The sequence below is a fragment of the Lemur catta genome, chromosome 12 (genome assembly GCF_020740605.2).
Source record: "Lemur catta isolate mLemCat1 chromosome 12, mLemCat1.pri, whole genome shotgun sequence".
Lineage (NCBI taxonomy): Eukaryota > Metazoa > Chordata > Mammalia > Primates > Lemuridae > Lemur > Lemur catta.
The window spans coordinates 5,612,378-5,637,888 of NC_059139.1; the positions used below are offsets into that span (position 1 = coordinate 5,612,378).

Below are 25,511 nucleotides of genomic sequence, written 5' to 3' on the forward strand. Positions count from 1 at the left end.
ATCCTCCTAGTGAGGGCTGGGTGCTTTCATGCCCTGGGCTCTCATACAATTTGATCACCCAGTCTGAATTTCACTGTCCTGAGGATTTTTTGCATTTGAAATAGGCTCATGAAAAGAAGATAATACTTCTTAAAAATACCCTAAATGAACGAACAAGTGAGGAGGGAGCTTGGAGACTGATTTCTGAAGCTTTCTGATGCTTGCTTAAAATATATCTCTGTGGCCACCTACTACAGGTGCAGGGAAAGGACGAGCACATTGAGTAGAGTTGAAACAAAAAAATCAGACAAACAACAGCACAATAGGAAACAGGAAACCCACTCAATGTTATATTATTTAAGCTGTTCCCCTGGTTACCCAGTGCCTGATGTTAGCTGAGTTGGGGTGTTCTGACTTCAGATATACCACAGAGCAGAGATTTTTTGATCAGAGACTTAGCTTCTCCTGTCTCCTAACTAATGCATTATGTTCTACCAGTAAGGGTCTATTAATGCATATATTCCAGGAAAACATTCATAACTAACATGGATGTTTTCCTCAAACAAACCAATCATATTGTGCAAATTAGAAATATTTTTCCTAATCTAATGATGAACACATGAATAGGTTTAGATCTATAATCTAATTTATAGTTTAAAATTTCATTCTCTAAATCATGTAGTTTTTAAGCAGTAAATGTCCTTGTCATTTTGCCACCTTTCTATCCCAAAGGCAATTTGGTCTGTGTCGTGAATGATTTCCCAAACCCCTGGGGAATCTGAGTCTAACACATGGCAGTACACCCGGGGGTTCCGAGGGTCACACCTGGAGCAGTTGGCGATCTCCATGCTGGGACCCTCACACTGCCAGCCGCCACACTGCGGCGCTGGGCTGTCACAGGAGCGGGTTCGACAGAGGCAGGATCCCACTGCACTGCCATCTGTGTGCGTGCAGGGCGTCCACGGAGACCACGTGCCAAAGCGTCCATCCACGGTGAGATTCCTGGTCTGGGAAGCAAAACCAAGTAAGGGTGTCAGGAAGGGTGAAAGCTGTAGACATAATAGAGTAAGAGATCTCTCAAAAGACAATCAGAACTCCCTCGGAATATTTTTTGTTACAATTAGAAAGAGACGCATGAGGGAGTGTTTCAAAGTAATGCAGCAGAGGCCATTGTTGGAGAGATGGAGAGGAAGGAGGAGGAAGGAAAAGGAAACAGGAGGAGGAGAAGAGGAGGAGGAGGAGGAGGAGGAGGAGGAGCAGGAGCAGGTGATAGTAGGAATGCTGAAGAAGAGGAGGAAGGGTGAAGGATTCTAGTGACTGGTCAATCAGGTTATGGCAGAATTGTCCACTAATGTTGGAAATCCAAGAAACAAGAAGAATTGGAGTGAAAAATCATAGCTATGTGACTCTGTTGCATGTTTATGTACCTTTGAAAACTAAAAGATTGGTGATGTAGTTATCATTTAAGACAGGGTCTGGCTCTAATATCACCTCAAACTGACAACACTTAATCCAAAACACATTTAAAGAGTGCCTATTAATCACCTGGAGCACTGCTCCTTGTTATCCCAGTCAAGCCTGTGCCTTAACCGCTCTCTGAGAGCTTGTGGGCCAGTGAGCAGGAGCTAGACACGTGCTTATTACTGTGTGCAAAATCCAGCCACAGAGTTGGAGCAGGGCTGTGGGAGCAGAGGAGGGGACATGCGACAAGCTTGCAGGGCCAGGAAGAACAGTAAGGGCCTGTGTTGAGTCTTCAAGGGTAAAGGAGCTGGCAAGGCTGAGGGGCACACGGGCTGTTCCCTGTCACTGGGGGTGAGCAGGTGGCTTGGGGGGAGCCTTATCAGACTGCAGGAGGAGGCTCAGGCAGGGCCAGCGCGGGGAGGTCCCAGGGCGCATGGTAGAACGCAGCCTGTGAGGGCACTGCAGGGGACGGCGTGCGCTGGCACCACCTGGGCACGTGTGACCAGCTCCGGCGTGGCTGGGGCATTGGCGTGTGCTGGGGGCACTGAAGACCGGACGACTTCCTGCCAAATCTGATACGCAGGTCTGCCCTGGAGCTAGGGATTTGCCAGGAGGAGAGACTCATGGAGCTAAGCCTTAAGTCACCTGCCCAGCAGAGGAGTCTTCCCTCAGAAGGGGACAGGAAGAAGTCTTAAAGTCCAAAACTCCTAATTTAATATGGACACTTCAGCATCTCTTAGAAAAACTGACAAATGAAGAGATCTGGTGATGGGCAAATTGCATGCTTTAACCTCAGCCAGAGTTCGCTCCCTGAACTGTTCCTTACATCTGTAAACACTCATCGTCCTCAGAAGAAACAACTCCATGGATGAGACAATTAATTTTTTTTGGGGGGGGAGTCACAAAATATACCCATACTTCCTGATTTCAGAACAATGCCAGTGCCAGGTTTTGTGTCTAAAAATAGAGGCAAGCTTTACTGTTGATCCATCATTTCCCCAAATACAATAGAAACCAGTTCAACATCAAATGTGTCCGTTTTTTTCTGACATGGCTGGTTGGCCATATCCAACTGCTATCATCATGAGTCTATCCCTCCTGCTTTCTAACCAACACTCTAATGTTTGCTGTCCCCTAAAGTGGATGAAACTGTGGGTCTCCTGCCATGCCTGGCTTTATACAAGAAGCTGTGGCAAAGTGGGGAGAACAGGGCCGCAGCGTCCGTTAGAGCAGTTCTAACTGACCCACTGGCTCCTACCCAAGAGGGAAACATCCCCATTTCTAAGGTCCCTGGAACCCCCGTCTGGTAGGATAAAGGTACTGCTCCCACTCTGACTATAAGGCTCCCTGGAGACCACAGTTTTTTACTTGGAGAACCTAGCCTTGCATGACAAGGTGATACAAGACAGTAACTACGCAGATTCTCTTGTTAAAGAAGGAAAGACCCTGTTCCCTGGGATTTTCAATATTCTTTAATCTCTTTTAGCAGATCTCTCTCTTGCCTCCAGCCAAAGGAATCCTGTGTCAGTGGATAAGGCAGCAGCAGTTACTTGTGCCCTGACATAACACTGTACCTGTCCCAACAAATTCTCACATGCTTTTACGCTCAAATTCCTGCCTGCTACACAAACACTGCCATTATTGTTATCACTGTTAAAAGCAATTCTCTTGTTCATAGAGCCAGCATCAAGGTATAATCATGATCAGACAGAATATTTGCATAATAGTTACACAATATAGGCCCATACTGCTGTGGTTGTTCCTACTGACCGTGACTGTCACTGTTTGAATGTGCTGTGCTGTCAGTCTGGGGCAGGGTGGAGGTTGCCATGGGGAGCCTACAGAACCAGCTGCTCCCCCAGGGCTGGGCCCTCAGGGCGCTGAGCAGGGCTGACCCCACCCCTCCCTGACCTCCAGGGCAGATTTCTCCAGGGGATAGAGGGGTAACAAGAGAAAATGCCACCTGAATGCTGTGCAGTGGTTGGCATGAGGCCCTAACAGAAGGTCAATGTGTTAGGTGGGTCATGCAGAAATAATGCCAAGTTCCACTTTGGTTTTATAAACACAAGTAAGGTACCACGTGCCTTTCCCGTGGGTCACAAATGACATCCCCCCCCCAAGACAATATCCAGATCTGGACGACCAGGAACTCCGTTCCCAAGTGCCACAGATCCAAAGTCTTCATAACTGGTTCTGACATGAGGGGGGTCTTTTGCCAAAAAACAGAAATCGGGGACAAGAATTCTCACTAAGGATTAGAAGAAAAGGGGATTCTGCTGCTGTTTGGGGCATTGTCACATTGAAAACATTTTATATATGTCTTTTCAAGTTGCTTCCAGGTTTGGCTCACCAGCTGGATTTGTACAGGAATACAAGCTCCCTGTTGGAGAATGGATGGACTGTGGAAGGAAGGGATTTCGGAGCACAGGGCTGGCCTGTGCAGGAGGGTACCACAGGGCTGCTGTGCGCATGACGTGTATGCAGGCAATTCTCCCTGCTAACACCCCAAATACACATTAAAAAAGTGTCACAGTTTATCCAGATGATGCAGAAACTTAGAGAGCTTAAAAGTAAGTCAAATTTTAAAAGCAAAACAACATGAAAAAACAAGGAGGACATTTACTAAGAATGTCAACATCCACATAAATGCTTTATGTTGATGCTAAAATTTTACGTAAAATACCTCTCCTCCTCTGCAGTTCTGTTTTTCTATAGAATAAACTGCAGCCCAGTCCAGTGTTGGAGAGAAGGAGCCAGAAACCTCTAGAATGTTACATTCAGGAAAAGGAAGCCCCACAAGTTACAAAGCATAAAATAACATAAAAATAACACAGCTCCACGGCATAGGTGGGGTCCCACAGATGAAGGATCTGTGTCTTACGTATGATCTGCCATGACCCTGGCAGGAAAAAGAAGCCACAATCTGCGGGATTTTGACGACAGTGTGTTGAAGGCTCTCTGGGCAAAGCTGGGTTAAGGAAACCATGGAGGGGTGCTGAAGCCCCCAGGGGAGCTGTGACTCTCCTAAGCCTGCAGATGGAGGGGTGGGACAGGTTGCTGGAGTCATCCTGAGCTGAAGAGGGATGAGGGAGAGAGACCCCAGCCTCACTCCTCCTGATCTGTCTCCTATTGGCTGACCCCAAGACACAGGACAGCAAGGAGGGAACGGTATGGATGGGGGGAAGGTCAGGCCCTTAATAGGGATGTCTGCAGTAGACATCCCGTGTGTGTGTGTGTGTGTGTGTGTGTGTGTGTGTGTGTTCTGCAATAGACATCCCGTGTGTGTGTGTGTGTGTGTGTGTGTGTGCGTGTGTGTGTGTGTATGTGTTTCCCCTTTTTGATCTGCCAGGAAATAACAGGGTCCTAGGCCAAGAGATGTTATAAGGGTTCTCTTTCCAAATACATGGATGGGCAAAAGATTAGCTGTCTTATCTTTGACGCAGGAAAAAAGAGGAAGGGATGACATAGGAAAAGAGAGGAAGAACTTGAACTAAGTGGCGGCTAATGGAAGAATAAAGAGGATGAGGCACATAACACTAAACAGTAACAGCAATGAAATAGGAGAAAGGAAGGGAACTGCATTGGGCAAATCACTAGTGAGAGGACATAGTGATTGTACTTCTACAGCATAAGAATGTGGACTTTAGTTTTTGGCCAGGGCTGGGGTAGCTGCAGACTTTGAGGGCCATTGCAGTTGGTTCAATCACATTTGGGAGCAAGAAGAACTTGCAATCCTCAGAAAAGCACATGAGGATTTGGGTGAGGGCTCTTTATGCTGCATTTAACCATGTGCTCATTTTGACCCTGAGTATATTAGTTTGAAAATCTGCCTAGGAAATAGATCCATGAATAATGGTGTAAGTTCTGCAGCTTTGCTTTTGCATCTGAATAGGTATATTTATATTTTCTTAGCTCTCTGTAAGCAGATATCAGAAACAAAGCTACCTAGAATAAATTCTCTGTAGTTGTGCTATCTTTTGGATTTCTGCCAAATGACTTTCTATATAGGGTATGTGTTTTATACTATTAAATATTAAACCATAGTAAAGCATATACCCTGTATCGGTAGTTTCGTGTACGCCAGACACTGCACTTTACACGATTTAACTCCTTGAATCTTTACCACATTCCTAGTATTTACATCCCATTTTTCATATTGGAAAACAGGTTCAAGTGGGATAAGCAATTTTCTCAAAGTCGCTCTGGTTGTATTAATAAGAGACTCAAGAACCAAATAAGCTGAGTCCTGACCCTATGATCTCGGCCACTTTATTCTGTAGTGTGATTTCTAGATCCCTCCTGGATGAGAGTCTCAAAGAAAGCTTCATATAATTTCAGCCCCCAAACATGTCACAGCAAATTTCCTTTCACCCAGGAAATAATGGCTTTCCAATCGCTCTCCAAGGAAGGTACAATTTTTGTTAACAAGTGTCATCCATAATCCTGTTTCACTGGTTCATGTTTAATTCTTTAATTCTTAACTCACCAAGGAGGCAGATGCATTTGGTGAACTGAGAGGTCCCTGGAGCACATCATTAGATCCTCACTTTACTCCAACCATTATTCTTGTACGACTAAAGTGAAGTCCTATATTTTCTATTCAGATATTTTTTTTCAGAAGTTAAAATATCTTTATTTATTTCCAAATTTCATGGACCTTTTGGCAGAGATTGTAACAAAACAGGATGTTGGATGTGCTCCTCAGGAAGGCTTGTCTCAGGTTATTACACCGACTTACTGTCATCCTTAACCCTATTTATAAATGAATTGTGTGGTCTCTGATAGGATGGGGCACTCTTTATTTACTGCCTCTGAGTCCCAGTCCTTTCATCTATGCAATAAAAACAATAAAGTCTACCTCTGGGGGTCACCATGACATTAAGTGAGCTAGTCCATTGAAAGCTGCCTAACATGGCGCTGAGCACATGGTCTGGACACATAATCTAACCTTAGCTCCCTTTCCTTTCTCTTACAGCAGATTCCATCACAACATCAGAAACAACATCTTGCCTGCTCTCTGAACATCATCTGCATCATCTGAGCATCATGCATGACGATTGGGACATTGGTCCACTTATCAGCCACTGCTTTGTGGAGATGTTAAAAGCTGGGAATGGCATTATCCTGTGGATTAGGAATAATGTCAAAAATATTGGGTTTGAATCCTGCTTTCTTTCACAAGGCAGTTTTAGAACGTTGGTAAACGCTTTAGATCCCAGTCTATGGTGTTGTCATCTAAATGAGGGCTTTATGCTTGATCATTGCAAAAGTCCTCTTTTGTTCTAAAAATGCTAATTACACACTGGCCCCGAGAAGAGAAGAATCCTGTTATTGAGAGACCCTTAGGTGTTTATTTGATCTACAGATCCTGCTAGTTATCCCATGATATATTTTTGAAAAGGGGCTCATTTTACGGTATGGTATCCTGGTAACCATGTACCCACAAGGGATATGAATGGCATTCATGCATAAATAAAGCCCACGTAGATTCTTAACACTATGCTACCCTTGCTAAACAACATTACAAGCTATGCAGGACATATATATTATTCTAATCAGTTTAGATATGCCAATTTAGATCTTACTCAAGCACTTCAAAGCTCTTAAACCGAGAGTAATGTTTTCAATTACAATTTTATAAGCAAACAGATTGTTAATCAATATGTCAGTAAACTACTGCCCTGTCTTCTGGACTATAGAAAACCATAAACATTTTTACATAGGAATCTTTCAGTGGAAAATAAGTTTTCTTTAAGTCCCTAAATCCCTACGAAGATTTCTCCAATTCAAACTCTGGGGAGCACAGAATCTAAGCCACTGCTATGGCTTGAATGTTCCCCTCCAAAATTTAGCTCTTGACAATGTGATAGTGTTAAAAAGCGGGAACTTCAGGAGGTAATTAGACCATGAGGGCTCCTGCCTCTGGAATGGGACTGGGTACCCTTATTAAGGGACTTGAGGAAGGGAGTGGCTCTCTCTTGCCCTCTACCTTCTACCATGTGAGGATGCAGCAAGGTGGCCCTCACAAGACCAAATGCCAGTGCCTTGATCTTGTACTTGTAACCTCCAGAACCTGTGAGAAATAAATTTCTGTTTAAGTTACCCAGCCTCAGGCATTCTGTTATAGCAGCACAAATGGTCTAAGGCAGCCTTAAATCACAGCCACTGTGTGAGGTTTGACTGGAACACTAACTTTGGGGAACTCAGTTGTGCTATGTCATTGGTGCGATGTTCATGAACATTTACATGGAAAGGTCACACAAGAGGGTCTGAGGTTGACTCATCGTCACCAACATTCGTCTGCCTCTTGGGAGCTCAATGAAACAGGACCTCCTCTCTTTTATGATTCAACTTGCAGCTTTACATGGGATTTAAGATGCTTAGTCCCATTCAAAAATCCCTCACCTTATAAAACTTAATTTTTGGATAAAGAGACACACCTCCATTTGCCTACGTATGTCAGTGTAGGTAAAGAAATAAAAATATTAACTAATCACAAGATTTTGTATTTCATCTCTGAAATCAGTTGACATTTTGCAATCCATGGCAGCAGCTTGTTTTTCCTTCACACATAAAGCAGTGGCACACTTTGCAACCAATAGCTTATCAGAAATGATGATATACGGTAGATTTGGCCAAGAAAATTAAGCCCTTATTCTATTTCAGTAAAAAAAAAAATGAAAAATAACATGGAAGCAAATTACATTTTTAACAGTTTTTAAAAATGCCTCTCTAAGTTTAGACTGCTCTGCATTAAGCTGATAATTTTCATCTCATCTCTTTCTAAGAGAGAGATTTTTAGAAAGAGATATATAATTAAAGTAGTTAGATAATATATTTTCCATTTTCTATATGGTAGCTATATACATCAGAAAAATATATGGCTTCCTTTCCTGTGTTTTGCTCAGAATGACATAACTGATTTTCTTTTGTTGGCTTCTTTTTATATTCCTAACTTATCAAAAGTGTATCTTGATGTGTGACAAAAAACTTTGGGTGAGAAGGAAGGGAAGGTTTTGTGTAACGAAATCTCCTCATATCAGAAGAATGGACCGTGTCGTTAGTGTTTTGCTGACTGAGATCCGGAGATCACATCTCAGCCGTGGATGGTGGGTGGGGGCAGCCCCGACACCAGGCCAGGTCCCTGTTACCCTCCGACCTTACTTGCATTTTTAACAGTTTTTATTAAAAACTGTCTTATCAGCAGCAGGAAACGACTTTAGTGACAACCTTCTTATCACTTCTTAAATATTGGATCCCCCCATTTTTTGACATATTCTGGAATAAAGCAAGTGGTTGAGTGTGTATTTCCCATGACATAATTAGCATCTCTCAGATATACACTAACACAACCCTGGGTCCTAGACGACCTTATTGCTTGCAAAGAACAGCTATGTTCTTCTTCTGTCTTTTTTTTTTTTTTCATTAAAAATGCAAGATCATCTGAAGTCCGTGAAGAGCGATAGTTTGACCTCTTCTTCCCCAATTTGGATGCCCTTGATTTCCTTCTCTTGTCTGATTGCTAGTTGGTATTAACTGATCAACACTTAAGTGCACATAATAACATTCATCAGGTGCCGGGCAGGTGGGAGGGGGAGGAGGAGATGGGTATATTGACACCTAATGGGTGCGGTGTGCACCGTCTGGGAGATGGACACGTTTGTAGCTCTGACTCGGGTGGGGCAAAGTCAATATGTGTAACCTAAACATTTGTATTCCCATTATATTCTGAAATTAAAAAATTTTTTTTAAAATGCAAGATCAAAGATATTCAAGAAGATGTGCTGATTCTTCCAAAGTGCATGTATGTACATTGGAGCTACATTTCAGATACTACATGTTATGTTTTCTCAAGCTGCAAAGAATTTTAGGTGACTACTCCGTGCTCTTAAAGTCTGCTCAGAAATGAGAAAGGATTTAGCACAAAAAATGGCATTTTTCTAACCATTTTTAAGAACATGTTTTAGGAAAACGCTGCAGAAAGGTTTGCTTCTGAAATCCTAGAGCAGAAGTTATATAACCAGCAGGAGTGACAGCTAACTGTACAGGAACGTTCCCAGAGGCTGAGTGTGATGACGCACATCCGGCAGTCAAGGCCGTGGATCTGGCGCCAACACGTGGGGAACAGCACTGAACAGTCCCAGCCTTGCTCATTTCACCGTGTGGCCTTCCTACTCTCAGGTTGAAGGGTCGGCTCATGGACACCGTTTAGGTAACTGCAAGAGCAGCTTCCCTAATGGGAAGCAGACTGACCAGCATTGAGGGGACTCAGGAGAAACAGCAAGGTCTTCGCACACTGAGGGTGCCGCACCTCTGCCTTGCAGGGAGATGTCGGAACCGACTGCCAGGCACCGGCCAATGGCAACGTGACTTAATGATTTTTCAATTATGTGGAAGTTAATAGGTATTGCTCGTATTCTATGAGAACAAAAGTTACCGGATGAAGGGTAATAAAGATGAAAACACAAAAACAAAAAACAAAGCAAAAAAAAAAAAAAAAATCCCCCAAATACTGGTTCTGACAAGTGAGGACCCAAGAAAATAGATCAGCAAAGGAAACTGTGGAATCTGTTTTTCTTGGATCCAGGGCCTGGCCCTGAATACAGGCAAGCTTCCCCTCATCCCACAGGGCTCAGTGTGGGAACACACTCCGGGCTGTTTCTCCCAGACCTCCCTGTGACCCTGAGCGGGATCTACAAGGCTGCCCCGCATGGGGTCAAAGTAATATTCTTCAGTTTATTCTTTCCAAATCTCCCGTTATGTTGGCTTCTGGAATGATAGCTCCCAAAGGAAACTTACGGGTGTGGAAGTTCCCATTTTGTTAGTGCTATAAGGGGCACAATAGTCCACACCAAACTCTGGAGGGAAAAATAATCCCAGAATAAACAGAGATAGTGCACTACATTAACACACCAGCACTATTTTCTCTGCAGACATATTGCTCTTCAGACAAAGAGCCTGTAAGAGCAACTCGCATGACCCTCATGTGAGCTAAAAACCAAAGGAGTTTAGAGAACACAGTCTAGGTTTGCAGGAAAGGTTCTAATCTGAAGAGGCATAGACAGCAGGCGGTGTGGGCGAGGGTGGCCGGGAGAGGGGGGCTCCCCCAGGCAGTGTTTGCAGAGGCTGCAGCAGGCGGTCGCTCACCGGACAGGTGGAGATGCTCTGCTCCCACTGCGTCATGCTCAGGCTCTCCTCCAGGCTGGTGCACGTCTTCATCACCACGTCCCAGCCGCAGTAAGGGTCCTGGGCCCCAATGCAGGCGCTGGAAACACACACCAAACCATCAACAGAAAGGTAGATAGATTTACCTAGGACTAGAGACGTCAGCCAAGGCAAGCCTGTCCCGCAGGGGTGGGCATTTATTCAGTCTGGACACTGGAGAACATAGCTATCTGCACACACCAGTAAGTATCCAATTAAAATTAAATCATTTATGTAGATACTAATATTCTGAAAACTCTATATTTTATCTAACATACAAAACAGACGGTTAAATGAGCCAACAACATAGTCATTTTGGTATCATAAACAGCTAAAGTAAGAGTTTTTGCAGTGCTCAAAAATATTAATAATATAGTTGTGTTCAACACCATCATCACTACCTTAATAACAGATATCATTTGTTGAACATCTACTATAATATTAACTGTGGTACAAACTCCCATATTATCTAGACACTTAAACAGTTTGCTAGGTGGGTATTATTATTTTCACTTTATTTACCAACATCACCATCATCATTATCACTAATTTACTAATGAGAAAACTGAAGCGCAGAAAATCTGAGAAATTGGCCCAAAGCCAAGCAGGTACAGCCAAAATGCTTTAGTGTGGTTAGTTCAAATTCAATAAAGTAGGGACATCTTCCTTTTGTGTACTATAGCTTAAAAATGTATTAAAATTTTCAATAGTAGTTTCATATATTTATGTCTATAATATCCAACATTTATATGAGATGTATTACAGATGGTGGATATTTTATTTTAGCTTTGTCTGCATGGAAGAGCTCATACACAAGACGGGCACTATTACATGAGACTGTGGCCCCTGCATTATAAACACAAGAGAAGGTGAATGAGAGTTGGGGAAGAGAAGACACAGCTGACTGTGTTTGGAGCAAAAAATATACAGACGTTGACACCATAGGCAGACAGGACGATGGACCCCTGGAATTCTCTGAAGGGTCCAAGAAGTCAGATGTGCAGGAAATGGATGTGAGTAAAGGCAGGCAATGCCGGCACGGAGGTGTGATGTCCTCTTCTTAGAGGTGGGACTCCACATATAGGAAAGGAGGCTCTGTTACGGAGTGACCACCAACCAAGGGCAGGACCAGAACTCACTGCTTAACACATGGGGGCAGGGAAGTAGCAGAAGCAGTGAAAGTTGTTCATGTTAGTGGTTGGAAATAATCATCATTAACCCCCCATACGTGTTAACCACATATAATGCACTGTTCCTAGGGCATGACCCATATTAGGTCATTTAAACCCCATTACGACCTTATAAATATAGTATCTCAACTAGGTACCACCTTTATTTCCATTTTAAAATGAAGAAATTGAGGCGAGGAAAGGGCAATTTGAAGGCTGCACAGCAAGGAAAGATGGTTACAGAAGATAAATCAAGAAAAATTTATTAAGTTATTATTCAATTATTTATTAACTACCTACAAGTGCATACAAAAATGGTTTAAAAAGGCAGCTTCTCAGCAGTAGTGCAAGGTTGGGGTGCAAAGGGGTGTCAACAATTACCTGTCACTACAACCTCATTAGAACTCTTTGATATGTGACCACAGGCACATGCTCCTGTCATTCAACAATTCAAACAAGACAGATACAAAGGACCAGGTGAAAGCCTTTCTTCTCCAAAAGTATGTAGTGTTACTGCCAGCTTACAGATTCTGGAGATATTTTCTCCATACATATAAGCATGCTTGTGGGCATGTATCTATAGACACACACACGTATATATACACATATATGTTCTGTTGTTGTCCATTGTAATTATAAGACTTATAACATTACATATTATATGTAATTATATCTAATACATACAGATGTGATTGTACACACTGCTTCATGTTTGCTTTTTACACCTAATACTATATAATTGCACTATTCTTGCCGATAAATACAGTTCTGCCTTATTCCATAGTTGTACAGTGGTCCATTTCCTTGATGAACCAACATTTAGTTAAATTTCTCCTTTAAAAGAAAGGCTGCAGTGCTCATTTTTGCACAGGTCTTCTACATGATAAAATTGTATTAGTGGAACTGATGAGTTAAAAGTTATGGGTATTATTGACTTCACTCTGTTTCACACCAGATGTTGCCATATTTTTTTTTTAAACTTACCCCTTTCTGGTGATTAAAAAACAGAATTTTCCAGTCATCTGTTTTCCTTTCATCCTTCTTTTGTTTTCTTTTTTTTCCGTTCTATTGTTTTACTTCTTTTCTTTCTTTTTTTTTCATTTAGAGATAGAGTCTCACTCATTTTTTTTTTTTTTTTTTTTTTGAGACAGAGTGTCGCTTTGTTACCCAGGCTAGAGTGAGTGCCATGGCGTCAGCCTAGCTCACAGCAACCTCAAACTCCTGGGCTCAAGCGATCCTACTGCCTCATCCTCCCAAGTAGCTGGGACTACAGGCATGCGTCATCATGCCCAGCTAATTTTTTCTATATATATTTTTAGTTGTCCAGATAATTTATTTCTATTTTTTAGTAGAGACGGGGCCTCGCTCTTGCTCAGGCTGGTCTCGAACTCCTGACCTCGAGCGATGCACCCGCCTCGCCCTCCCAGAGGGCTAGGATTACAGGTGTGAGCCACCACGCCCGGCCGAGTCTCACTCTTTTTACTCAGGCTGGAGTGATCCTCCTGTCTCCACCTTCCAAGTAACTGGGACTACAGGTACATGCCACCACAACTGGCTATCTTTTTTTAAATTTTTTGTAGAGATGGGGTCTTGCTATATTGCCCAGGCTGTCTTGAACTCCTGGCCTCAAGTGATCCTCCTGTCTCAGCCTTGTTTTCATTTCTTTAAGTTGTGAGTTAGATTAAGACTTAGCATGGGTGTGTGCACCTACCGATCATTTCTATTTCCTTTTATGTAAACTTCCCATGCATATCCAACTGCTGCTTTTGTCTCTTTCATGGGACATTGGCTTTTTTATTAATATATGATTATTGGAGGGGGAAATTTTTGTATTAAAATTTACCCACTTGTGGCTGGGTGCAGTGGCTCATGCCTGTAATGTGGGAGGCTGAGGCGGGAGGATTGCTTGAGATTAGGAGTTTGAGACCAGCTTGAGCAAGAGCAAGACCCCCATCTCTACTAAAAATAGACAAAATTATCTGGGCAACTAAAAATAGAAAAAAAAATTATCTGGGCATGGTGGTGCGCACCTGTAGTCCCAGTTACTTGGGAGGATGAGGCAGGAGGATCACTAGAGCCCAAGAGTTTGAGGCTGCTGTGAGCTAAGCTGATGCCACGGCACCCTAGCCCAGGCAACAGAGCAAGACTTTGTCCAAAACAAACAAACCAACAAAAAAATTACCCACTCTTGAGTAATATATTTCCTGTTTGACATTAAATCTTTTTTTGAATACAAATGTTATAAAATTTTATGCAACAAAATTTATGAATATTTTCCTTTGTAGCATTTAGGTTTTGTGCCATGTTAAGAAAGATCTTCCCTACCTAAAGATTGTAGAAACATTTATCCCAATTCCTTCTGATTCTTCTATAGTATCTTTTCATTTGTTTCCCTATCTTGGATCCATTTGAGATGTATTTTCATAACTCTCCTGTCTTCCCCTCCTCAAAAAAAAATAGAAAGTCATTTATACATATTTTAACATCTAAACTTCTCAAACCTCACACCACCAGCACAAACAGACCTAGCTGTCAGGAGTAAGAACAAGGGAAGCGAGTACACTTTCTTTTTCCTTTTTCTATTAAATTCAGATGACATTTTTACAAATACAGGTTTACAGTAGTGTGAGCATCAGCTTTTTTAAATCTGTGATTTTGGGAATATAAATTCTAATAATTTACTATTTTAAATAGAAATTCATTTCAATGATCAGTTCCACTGAATAGAATTTGACCTGTATTTCTATTACACAAACCACATACAAAATTTCTCAACTTTCAGACACACAATTTGATTTAATAACTTTTGGGGGGGCAGGGAATAGGGAAGATGAGAATAAACTATCATATGCAATGACTAAGTCAGTGAAAAGTGTGCATTTTTGTATCTACAAAATAAGGCAAGGGGTTGGCCAGTTATTTCTGAGTGAGTTTGCATGTGTGGTATTTTTCTGTAGAAAAATACTCAGGGAAGTTTCTGGAAACCTGGAGAGCCTTCAAGTGGACTTATGAGACAGACTTGGGTGAAGCAAGGACTAAGGGTCCTTCTACTTCCTGCCGTGACCACACCTGGCCATGCCAATGAGATTGGACCTGGGAGTGCCCTGGTCTTAGCAAGCCAAAAGCAACACATTCATGTTTGCGGCTCCTGGGGTGAAACCAGAGAGTAATTCCTCATTGATGAAATGACACTGTGTACATCACACCTCAGAATTCTCTGCCCATGATCCCATTTTCCTGTTAGTGTGTCAATATGGCAAAGCTGCACTTAAGAGGATCATTCAAAAGGCCTGACTTCCTTATCATGTTTCTTATTAAAACAACATGGCCGTTAGGTAAAATTAAATTTCCTAAAAAGGAAAAATTCCACAGACTCCCTAACTTTACTCCTGGCTTCCCCTACAAAGCTGCCTGGAAACCTAAAACAATGCCACAGTGTTAGAGGGAAGTATTTTAAGCTGTTTTAAATGAAAAGTTGCCTGTAATAACAGCTTTCTTCCCATAATGCCGATGGTTCTGCGTGTTCTTAACATTCCACTTATCCCTTAAAATATTAAAACTTCTACACAAAAACAAATGCCCATTCAATAAACATACCACATATATATAATTTCCTCATGTGAAATGTTTTACACCATGGGCAAAATTATGATGAACTCTACCTTCATTTTAAAACATACTTTAAGAAAAGCAATCATCACAAGATATTATTTTTGGATACTGGGTCCCTTAAAGAGACTACATAAAAAAATAATGGGTTTCTAATTAAAGCAGCCATCATGAAAGTGACCTTTTTTTATTCCACTTGGAAAATGTTTTTCCTATGTGATGAGTATTTTTAATAAAAGTTTATCTCCATTCAATCATTCCAAATTGTAAACACATAGCATCATTTTGTACCCCATAAATATATATTGTACAAGTATAACTGTTAATATTAAATTTAAAATTTTTCTTAATTTGTTAGAGACCTTACATTACCCTCATTTTATATATTGGTTCAGTTTTTGAAAGTATCTGCACTCAGAGAACAATGTTGACCAGAATCTGAAGATTTAATTTTGAAAACACATTTATTGAGAACCTGTTTTAGAGCTAAGCATATACTTAGAGGCAGGCCTTTATTTTAAAAGAAGGACAAATATCTACTTTCCTTTTTACATGTCAGTGAAATCAATATATATCTAAATTCTTCATTTACATTTTAAAACTTGCAATTATGTTCTTTGTTAGTTAGAATGTCAGGAAAAACAGGTATTTTCATTAAAATATTTTCACTGTATTTCTGGAAAGTTGTGGATTATTACCAAGCATGATGCCCATGGATATTCAATTTTCTAAGTATTGATGCTTTTATCTGGCTTGTTTCTGTCACACAATTAGTGTGACATAATATCAGTTTATTTTTGTTATTAAGAATTGTTGCCATTTACCAACAATTTTAAAAGTGATTTTAAAAGGGATTTTAAAAGTGTTTCAGTCATTTATTGTTTCAGCACAGACTTACGAGCACCTGCCACGAGCTAGACTTTGAGGGTGCTGGGTTTACAGTGGCAAACAAAACAGACACAGTCCCTGAGCTCAAGGAACTCGCCATTCAGTTAAGAAAATAAACGTTAAATAAATATCAACAACCAGCTGTAAAGGCAAACTCCAAAGGGCCTGAGAGTCTGGGGAATGCCCACTTAGTGTGTCTGGGGTAGGGGATACAGAGAGTGGCATTCAAACTAGGACCGATGGGACCAACAGAAGTGATCCATTCGACTGGAGTCAGCACAAACAGAATGTTGCCGCAGAGAGACCAGCACAGGAAGGCGCTCAGGTGGGAGAGCCTGCAGGTGCTGGGCTGGGGTCGAAGCTTGCAGAGGGAAACAGGCAGAGCTCTTGAGCCCCATGAAAGATTTGGAGTTTCCTTGTAAGTTCTGCACACTTTAAAGTGCCTCCCAAATACTGGGCAGAAACCACACTGCAAATATCAATTTCCACTATCATGGTGATGATTGTGGTAGCAATCAACATCTGTTTACGAATCACTCTTTCCATAATTTTTAAGATCTGTCTTATTCCTGAGCACCATGTTCCCAGATACTTCAGAATTTACTCTTTTCCTTTAAGAACTGCAATTAAACACATTATCTTGCTAGAAATAAGACTGAAGAAAATTTCAAGAAGACAATAACCTTCCTAAGGAATGCATTCGGAGACATTCACAAATTTTTCGATTGGTAAATCCAACTGGAACATATCTATTTTTTTGGTTTCCTCTTCTGTAAAACTGGAATCATACCCACTCCCAAGGCTACACTATATCATGTAGTAAGTAAGAAAAACTCTTGTTGAGATGAGGATGCATATGGTTACTCTATTTAGTCCATAAACATAATTACAAGTTATTGTAGGCTATGGATTTCTAGGGTATGTGAAAGCATTCTATATTGAAAATACCAAATCCATGAGAACATCCAATAATAATTCATGTTCCATGCTATGATTTGTAGATGAAATTAATGACTTACATTTCAATTAGTGACTAACTTTTAATACTTCTCATTTATTAAAAACTATTTATTCACTATTGCACTATTACTAAATGACATGGATTAAATACAAAGACTAATTTTCACACTTCAATTTGCCTTTGATATTAATTTAAATAATTGATATAACTGCCACTAATACTAAGCCAATGTTTTTTAGTTAAAATCTTAATGGGGAGCTACAACAATCAAATTTTCCTCAGAAATCTGGTTGCTATTTCAAAAGTGAACCAGATTGATATGTTTTATAATGAAGCACTTCAGGAAAATTGATACTTAAAAAAAAAAAAAGTAGTGACAAAGCAATAATGTATTTGAAAGAAGCAAGGCAAAAGTGCTTTCTGGGTCTAGCAATTGAGGTTTCTAGTAATTAAAATACCAGGAGCTAGAAATCCAGCAGTCGCGATTAGCTGGGGACACCAGCTTTGGTTTCTGACCCGATGCAGACAGCCCGTCTCACTCCCTCATCACGCGCTGAATCCTGAGCTGTTCAGCTTGGCCTCCACGTGGGCTTCAATCATTGTGAACTTTTCTCTAGAACAAACATCAAATATTTCTGGAAAGGCCAAGTCTGGCCCCAGGATGCAGCTCCCCAAGGAGCGCAGCCTCAGCTGGGATCCTGCTCAGAGACCAAAGCCGGGACAAAGGAAGGCACAGGGCCCTTCGCAGCTCAGAGATGTCCGAGTGCCCTCCAGGAGTGATGCACAGAAAGAGCTGTGTCCTTGTGCGCAAGAAGGAAAGAAAGGAATCCCGGGCCACTCGATCAGGGAGAAGCCCAGGCCTCTGGCCTTCTATACCCTCTATTCCATAAGACACGTGTAACGATAGCTACCTCTAAACTTGACTCTCCCAGTCTCCTCTCCTCCCAGACAATTAAGGATAAAAATGAAGACACAATTCCTTCTTTGCCACATCCCATGTTTTCTCAAGAGAAAGAATTCTGTGAAATAGGGTTAAGGGTCAACAGTTACACCTGAAGAATGCAGAACGTGTCAAGTAATACATTTTAATTGTTACACAAAATCTCAAAGGGCAGTACGTACAGAGAAAAAAAATTATATTGCTGTTTCCTTATAATTCACCTAACTAATAGATTTCCCGTAACTGAGTGGGTGAGACTTACTGTCAAGGAATCCTTCCCTGGAGCACAGCCCGCCCCACGGGAAGAACATCCACCCGTCTCAGCGGAATAGCTGTGGCAAGGTGGCGTCTATGCTGAATGTGGATTCTCTGGTGCCCTCCCTGGCCTCTGGGCCCCAGGTGGCGGCAGTAAAGGTAAGCACATGCCCTGTGTAGCCGCCATCACTGCCTGAATCTCACCCCTCTTGTTTGGACAGGCACACGTTCACCTGAGACAGGCAATTACTGAATATCACCGGTGGAGGCTCCTGCTAACGGGTAGGGTCACACCGTCATCACTCACCCAGGCACATAACGTGGTCATGTCGGGTCTCAGCCACTGTCTCAAACTCATTTGCCCAGACAGACAAGGGACAGGTGCATAATTTAATGCAAAGAGCAGAATCTGGCCTGGCGGGCCTGGTACCTCTCAGATGATGTGCAGTTGTTTAAAGGCAAAAGAGCAAATTCTTGCTAGGTCAGTCTGCCTTCATTTAGGCCCAGAAGCGATGTGAAGTATACCTGGGCAAAGAAGGCAGACCACGCATGGAAGAGCAGTTTGCCTTTTGTTTGTTTCTTTTTTCTTTTCTTTTTTGTTGGCTTATTCATTTTTCATTTTGACTTACACCTAGGACACAGGGAGATTTTGAAACCTAGCTTTCAACATAGCATGCAGTGAGGAAAACGGACTGTTCACAGGCAATGCCACCTCAGAGGGACCTGCACAGACTGACTGTAGTATTTAAGCAGGAAAGGAAAGGAATCGCCTTGTATTGATCCTTACAGACCCTTCCATAGTCTCTCTTTGCCTTGGTTACACACTCACAGGGACCACACAGCTGTGGAAAGAGACGCAGAGAAGCTGAGTGATTTGCTCATGGTCCACATGTCAAGCAAAGGGCTTATCCAGAATGCCCTGAACCCGGAGCGCATGCTCTTTCCATAAGAAAGCTGCCTCACAGACACATGGGAACGGTTGTCACCTTAAGAATTCATCGGACTATGCAGCAAATACAAAAACAAAAATCTCAGGAGAAGCTCAGGTGGCTCTGTGTGGGGTAACTCAGGTGCTGGGCTTCGGTGCCAAGAAAACTGCTGCAACTGGGACCTTCCCGTGGAGTTCTTCACACAGCTTTAAATTTCGGAGCTCAAAAACAGGAGGCCTGTGGAACAGATGTTAAATAATGAAACTTTTCCATTCTGAGCTCTTTCAGTTGTGTTTCTCCACTGAAGTACAAAAGGCTGGTAACTGACTGTTTAGAACACAGCCTGCCATTTACAGACTAAGAACACATTCTTAGAAAGCCAGTTTCATGCGTTGATTCTTCCCACCCTGCCGGGGGGCTGGGGCAGTTACCTGATGACAGCACCGCAAGACATGGTGTTCCAGACCAAGCCCACCTCGAAACCCCTCTTACTGCCTATGCTTCACAGTTGTAACAAGCATCTTAGGGCATATATTTTGCAGTTTCCCCTTTTCTGTATTCGAACAGTGGTGACGATGGCACACACACAATGTTGTCATACTTTTTTCAGTTGCTGTTGGAAGCCATTCAGATGTCTTCACAGCCGTTATATAGTGGCTTCAGAATAACCCACTGAGAGAATAATCCATTCAATGGATGCACCATAACTTGCTGACTAATCCTTTGCAACCAGAAATGGAAGATTAGAACAATGGTTAAGATTCAGATACAGCCTAAAAAATAATTGGACAGGAACATCAGGTGAGGAGGTTAGGTCCTAGCATACTCCAGGATTAAACTTTAACAATAAATCGATTTTAAATAAAGTGTACGATATTTCCAACTCCCTTTGGCTTGATTCCACAACAGATTATCAGGAGATTTTATTCATGCCAGAATTTCTCCTTAGACCCTGAGCCCCATGGGAATAGGGTCAGGGATGCCTCACTCGTCACCCAACCGACATGCGGGGTCCAGCTTGGTGTTTGTCATGCAATAAGTTCAATTAATTTACTATGTAAGAATTAGCTAAGACAAATTCTATCTTTACAGGCTAAACCAAAGCCAATGTAAACAAGACATTGAGATTTAGAAAATATTAAATTCATTTTTACGAGAGAAACTTTGTAAAATGGGTACATGTCAAAATATCCTTCTGAATTTTTATGTGATTAATGACAGAATGGCTGAAGTCGTCTTGCTGGGGGCCGTGGGGGGATCGTGCAATTTCTCTCCGGACATCCTGTGTTTTTCCCATTGGCCAGGTGCTGTCTTCAGAGAATATTTAATTAATTAAGGTGCCAACCTATTAACTCTACCTTTTAAAATTTTGCCCTTTAGAACAATAAACGTCCTGAATTAATCTAATTTACATACTAATTTTATTAATAATGAGTTATTTTTTTTTAAATAATAACACTTTTATAGGCTAACAGAATTAAGAATGACCAGATACCAACACACTCAAATGGAGCCAGTCTTTTTCTTCCTGGCTCCATCTTTCCCTCCAGTTTTATGAAGCACAATTTAAAAGGTGAGACTCTTCTATTTTATATCTAGGCTGTGATTCTTCCAGTTCCCAGTTTTTCTCCTCCTCAATTTAGTTCATAAAGCAACATTAAAACAAAACAAACGCCCAAAGCCCAAGGATTTCCACCCTTTTGCTCCTGTTTTATATTACCACACTTTTCTGTAAGGGGAGTATTAATTTTTAATAGGAATTATGGTTTTCTTTTCAGGTTATAAAGTAAAACAGCAGAGAGAGGAGAGGCAGAGGGTCCATTTGTTAATTCACCAAACACTTACTGAGCCGTCCTGAACTGGACACCACACCGGGGGCTGCACAGAACCTGGAAACACAGACACCCCTGCCCAGCCTCATGTTCCCATGGCTGAATGAAGCTTATGCTGGCGTATTGTGCTTGCAATTCCAGTTTCTGTTCTGAGACTGAGGAGTGTTTGCATATTTATTCTCTAATTCAGATCAATCCCTCATATACAAATGTTGACTCTACAATCTGATAGGTTTATCTTATCTCATAAATTATGATGAGCGTCAAATAAAAAAAATGAAAAATATATGAGTAAATATCCAAAGAGTAGAATACTGCATGATATTCAGAAAATATTAGGGTATAGAGTTAATCTATGTAACTTAATAATACATTTAATAGCTAATTTATAAATTGGTGTATACTTAAAGGACATCCATCCATTCATTCAAAAGGCATATGATAATCTAATCCAGGGGTCAGCAAACTACAGCCCAGGGGCTAAATCCAGTCTGCCGCCTAAACTGCTACTGAAACACAGTGTTGGGGAATGTGATGCCCTGGAGACTGTTCATGATTTCACAGAGGCCACAGCTGGCCTAAGCTTTGGCAGAACAGCCCACGGTCCTCCCTAGTCCTGCAACGTGGCAGGACTATGAGGAGCTGCAACAGGCCATTCCTGCCAACTCCCTGTGTCCCAGGGAGGCGTCACAAGAGAACTGCCCGTTGCTCCCCAGGCTCTGGTGAAGTGAAAGGCTCTGCCCCCACCCTCACCCCACTCGGGTGCAGCTGCAGGCTCTACAACTGTTTTGGTGTCATCCTGCGGGACAAGGGACGTGGGGAGCGGACGCCTTTCCTGCTCTTACTTTCACTGTCTGTGTAAGTAATAAACTTTCTGAAGCAGATAGTGGATCTTTGTTTCTTTACCAGATGAATCGTCAGCCTCTCCTGACCCACAGACATGCCCATCCACTCTGGTCTGCGGCTGCCTTCATGCTACCAGGGAAGAGTTGAGTCATGGCAACAGAGATCATATACCTGTGAAGCTTAACACATTTTCTGTCTGGCTCTGTGCACAGAAAGTGTGGTGACCCACCGATTCAATCAACACACAACCCTTAAAGTGACTTTAAAAGTCTGTGTCAAAAGCACTCCCCTCATCAGACCCCCAAGCTGTCCTTTGCTTAGACTTGAAGAGCTGCAATCAGTCTTACCACTTAGAAGCCTACGGTATTTCCTTGGGAGGAAAATAACAAGCTGATTTTTAGACATGATAATTAAAGCCCAAGTCCGGTGGTTGTTCTTCCTGAGCCAGTGAGATGGGGACTCTGTGAGCTCCTTGCGAAGTCTGGTTTCCCTCCCAGTGGCAGGTTCTGACTTCATGTTGGTATCTACACCAGGGGGGCTAAGTGAGTGGCTGCTCTCGGCTGCCCCAGCTCGTTCTCCCATGGAGACGTGTTTCTACTTTACAGGCCACGGGACGCTACTGCGGAGCCCAGACTGAGCCACCTGCACGTGAGGCGGTCCCCAAAGGTCAACTTCCCGGCCTTCCCTTGTCGTACACTGGAATCCTACCCAGATCTGCCCACATTCTTCAACACTCAGCAAGCGTTAACTCGCTTTATGAGATTTACACACTTGTGCGTTCAGTGACGCCAATGAGTCCTAGAGTCAGAAAGGACACGCATGAGTAGTCACAGGTCCTCTCGCACTCCACGTCCCCAGAGGCAACCGCCAATTCCAACGAGCTGGCTTTATCATCAGCACAGTTTTGTCATCCCATTTATTAAATGGCAATGCCAGCAAATGCTAATATGAAAACAATTTTTTTATTCATTTTGAGGTTAAACTTGACTAAAATATGATTTTTAAATATTGTTCTTTTTTTTTTAAACTAAACTATAGGCTTTATTTGGATTTTCCAGTGTTTCTTTTCTTTTTTTTTAATTTCAGAATATTAGGGGAGTACAAATGCTTTGGTTACATGAGTGAGACAAAGTTATCAGTGTGCCCATCTCCCAGATAGTGTACATTGTAACCCTTAGGTGTGCACACTAGGAAGTAAATATTGTTTAATAAAATAAGTTTCCAAGGGAAAAACTCTGTGCTGTGTTCGTTCACAGTCACAATGCAGGGATATTGCAGACAGAGCAGGCAGGTGCTTGGTCAGCGCCCTGTGGTCCCAGGATCTCCTTGAGAACAAGAGGAGAATGGAGATTCATCTAGAAAGCTTTAGGAAACAGTACAAAACCTCCTCACGTCTGTCTGATCCAGCCTGTGGCAAGCAGAATAAAGCGGCAGCTACTGGGAAGGAGCCTCGAGCAGCCGTCAGGAGACCTGGGCTCTGCCTGCCAGTGTACTCAGCAGCTCTCTCCCTCCGTAGCGCACTTGGAAAGCGCAACCCAGCAGCTCCTTAAACCGAAATCTGACCAGAGAGGAGGACACCCTCAGTACCAGGGGCAGCAAATCAAACCACAAATATACCATGGGCTTTGGGGCCAGAGAGTCCCAACCCTGACCTGAGTCTCATGTTTCAGGAGCTATGTGACCTTGGGCAGGACACCAAAAATCTGAGCTGCCACCTCCTCATCTGAACCATGGAGGTGATACGCTACTTTACCCTCAGGGTTGACATAATGATTCTGGAGAACAGTGATAAAATCTAGCACAGTGCCAGACATGGAAAAGAAATTTGTGAAATTATATCAATTTTTATCATTCATAAATGGTTTAATAGTTGCCATTGTGTGTTGCCTCTGAAAAATAGATATTCAAGAAATGAAAAATGTAAATATGATTTTGAAGGAGACAGGCAATTCAATTAATCAATTTAATTTAATTAAGTGAATTTATTTTATTAAATATTTTAATTAAGATCAATTTATCTTTTGCATACTTCAAAATTTAATTATAAATTTGGTTTTCCAATAATAAATGAAATTGCTGATATTCTACTATGGGAAGTATAGTTGGCAAATAAATTAGCATCCAATTGTTATCCAATTATTATCCTAGTCCTATCAGGTGTACTTCTTCAGGCATATTTCTGGAAAATTAAAATTGCATTTGTCTTTCCCTGTAATTCATATTAAAAAGCTGGTCATACGGATATTAGTTTTTAACAGGAGACTCTGTTCTCCAGGGAGCGTTAAGTAGGGAGGCTTTCCTGTCTTTCTACCGGAGGAGGATAGTGGCGCTAAATATGGGAAAGAATTCAGAGAAACACTTGTGTTGAAATAGATTTTCTCTATTTCAATGGAATATTAAAGGACCAAACACAAACTAACCCCCTCTGAGCACGGGAGCACAGAAGACTGCAGTCTATCAGCTGACAATAAAGTCACAATCTCTTACTGCTTTGCTCTGAGCAGGTGGACAAGTGAACAGCAGGGAGATTCAGCTCCAGATATAAATGTAAAACTCCCTCCTCTCAGGAGCCTGGTGAACACAGACAAGGGGCCTCATTCTCCCTGAAAGAAAAGGGGAAACTGAACTCCTCCCGGGCCCCTGTGCCTGGTGGCGCCGGCTCCTGTGGATTCGTGACTAGGCTTGAAGGGCAGTTGCGTGAGAGACACCAGCCACACCACGCCTCTCTTCACCACCCTGACGCAGGACTTGGTTTCCTAAGTCGCACATACAAGGAGCTGAGCTACTGCAACCCGGACGCAGTGAAGCAGGGCACGATGAAAAGGATGAAGGGCTGCGTGCTCTGCAAGCCACACACTCCCGTTCTGGCACCAGAAGCACCCTCTAGACAGTACAGCCTGTGTCTTCCTGTGTGCATCCTGTGTCACCCCCAAAGAAGTCATCACTAGAAGTCAGAGCTCACTGGGCTGTGCCCTCCCAGATTCGTTCCAACTTGTGACATCCCGTTGGCCAGACCTCAGCCCTGCCTGTCACCCACTGGACCACCAGTAACTGGGGAAGAACAATCCCTGCCCTACACTAATCCTGCAGGGAACACAAATCAGAGCGATTTTAAACAGCCAATGGTTAAATTTAGGACATAGACATAGGCAAAATATGGTTGCTAGTAAATATCATTATCTATTATCAATGCTCACAATAGCATTATTATTATTATAGCTGGGAGGTTCCTAACATTATTACTCAACTATCTCTGATACCACAGGAGGTGTTATAGTATACACTTCATTTTCTAGAATCATCTCGAAAGGTATATTGTAGTGATTCCACATAAGATCTTTCCTTCTACCTAAGAATACCAATTTTGCAGAGTGCTTTAAATTTTATACTCTACATGTTATCCCATATGATTCTATAGTAATTCACATGTGTTAGGTG

General features: G+C 42.1%; 1 protein-coding gene across 1 annotated transcript in view; it reads right to left on the reverse strand.

Annotated features, from left to right (window-relative positions):
* The window catches only part of SEMA5A (semaphorin 5A), a 320,624-nt gene that overhangs the window by 69,043 nt on the left and 226,070 nt on the right, over positions 1 to 25,511 (reverse strand). Inside the window, exons 12-13 of the mRNA XM_045566609.1 lie at positions 10,588 to 10,705; positions 805 to 986 (exon numbers count right to left, since the gene is read on the reverse strand). Coding sequence (XP_045422565.1) covers positions 805 to 986; positions 10,588 to 10,705 — 300 coding nt within the window. The remainder of the gene's footprint in view (positions 1 to 804; positions 987 to 10,587; positions 10,706 to 25,511) is intronic.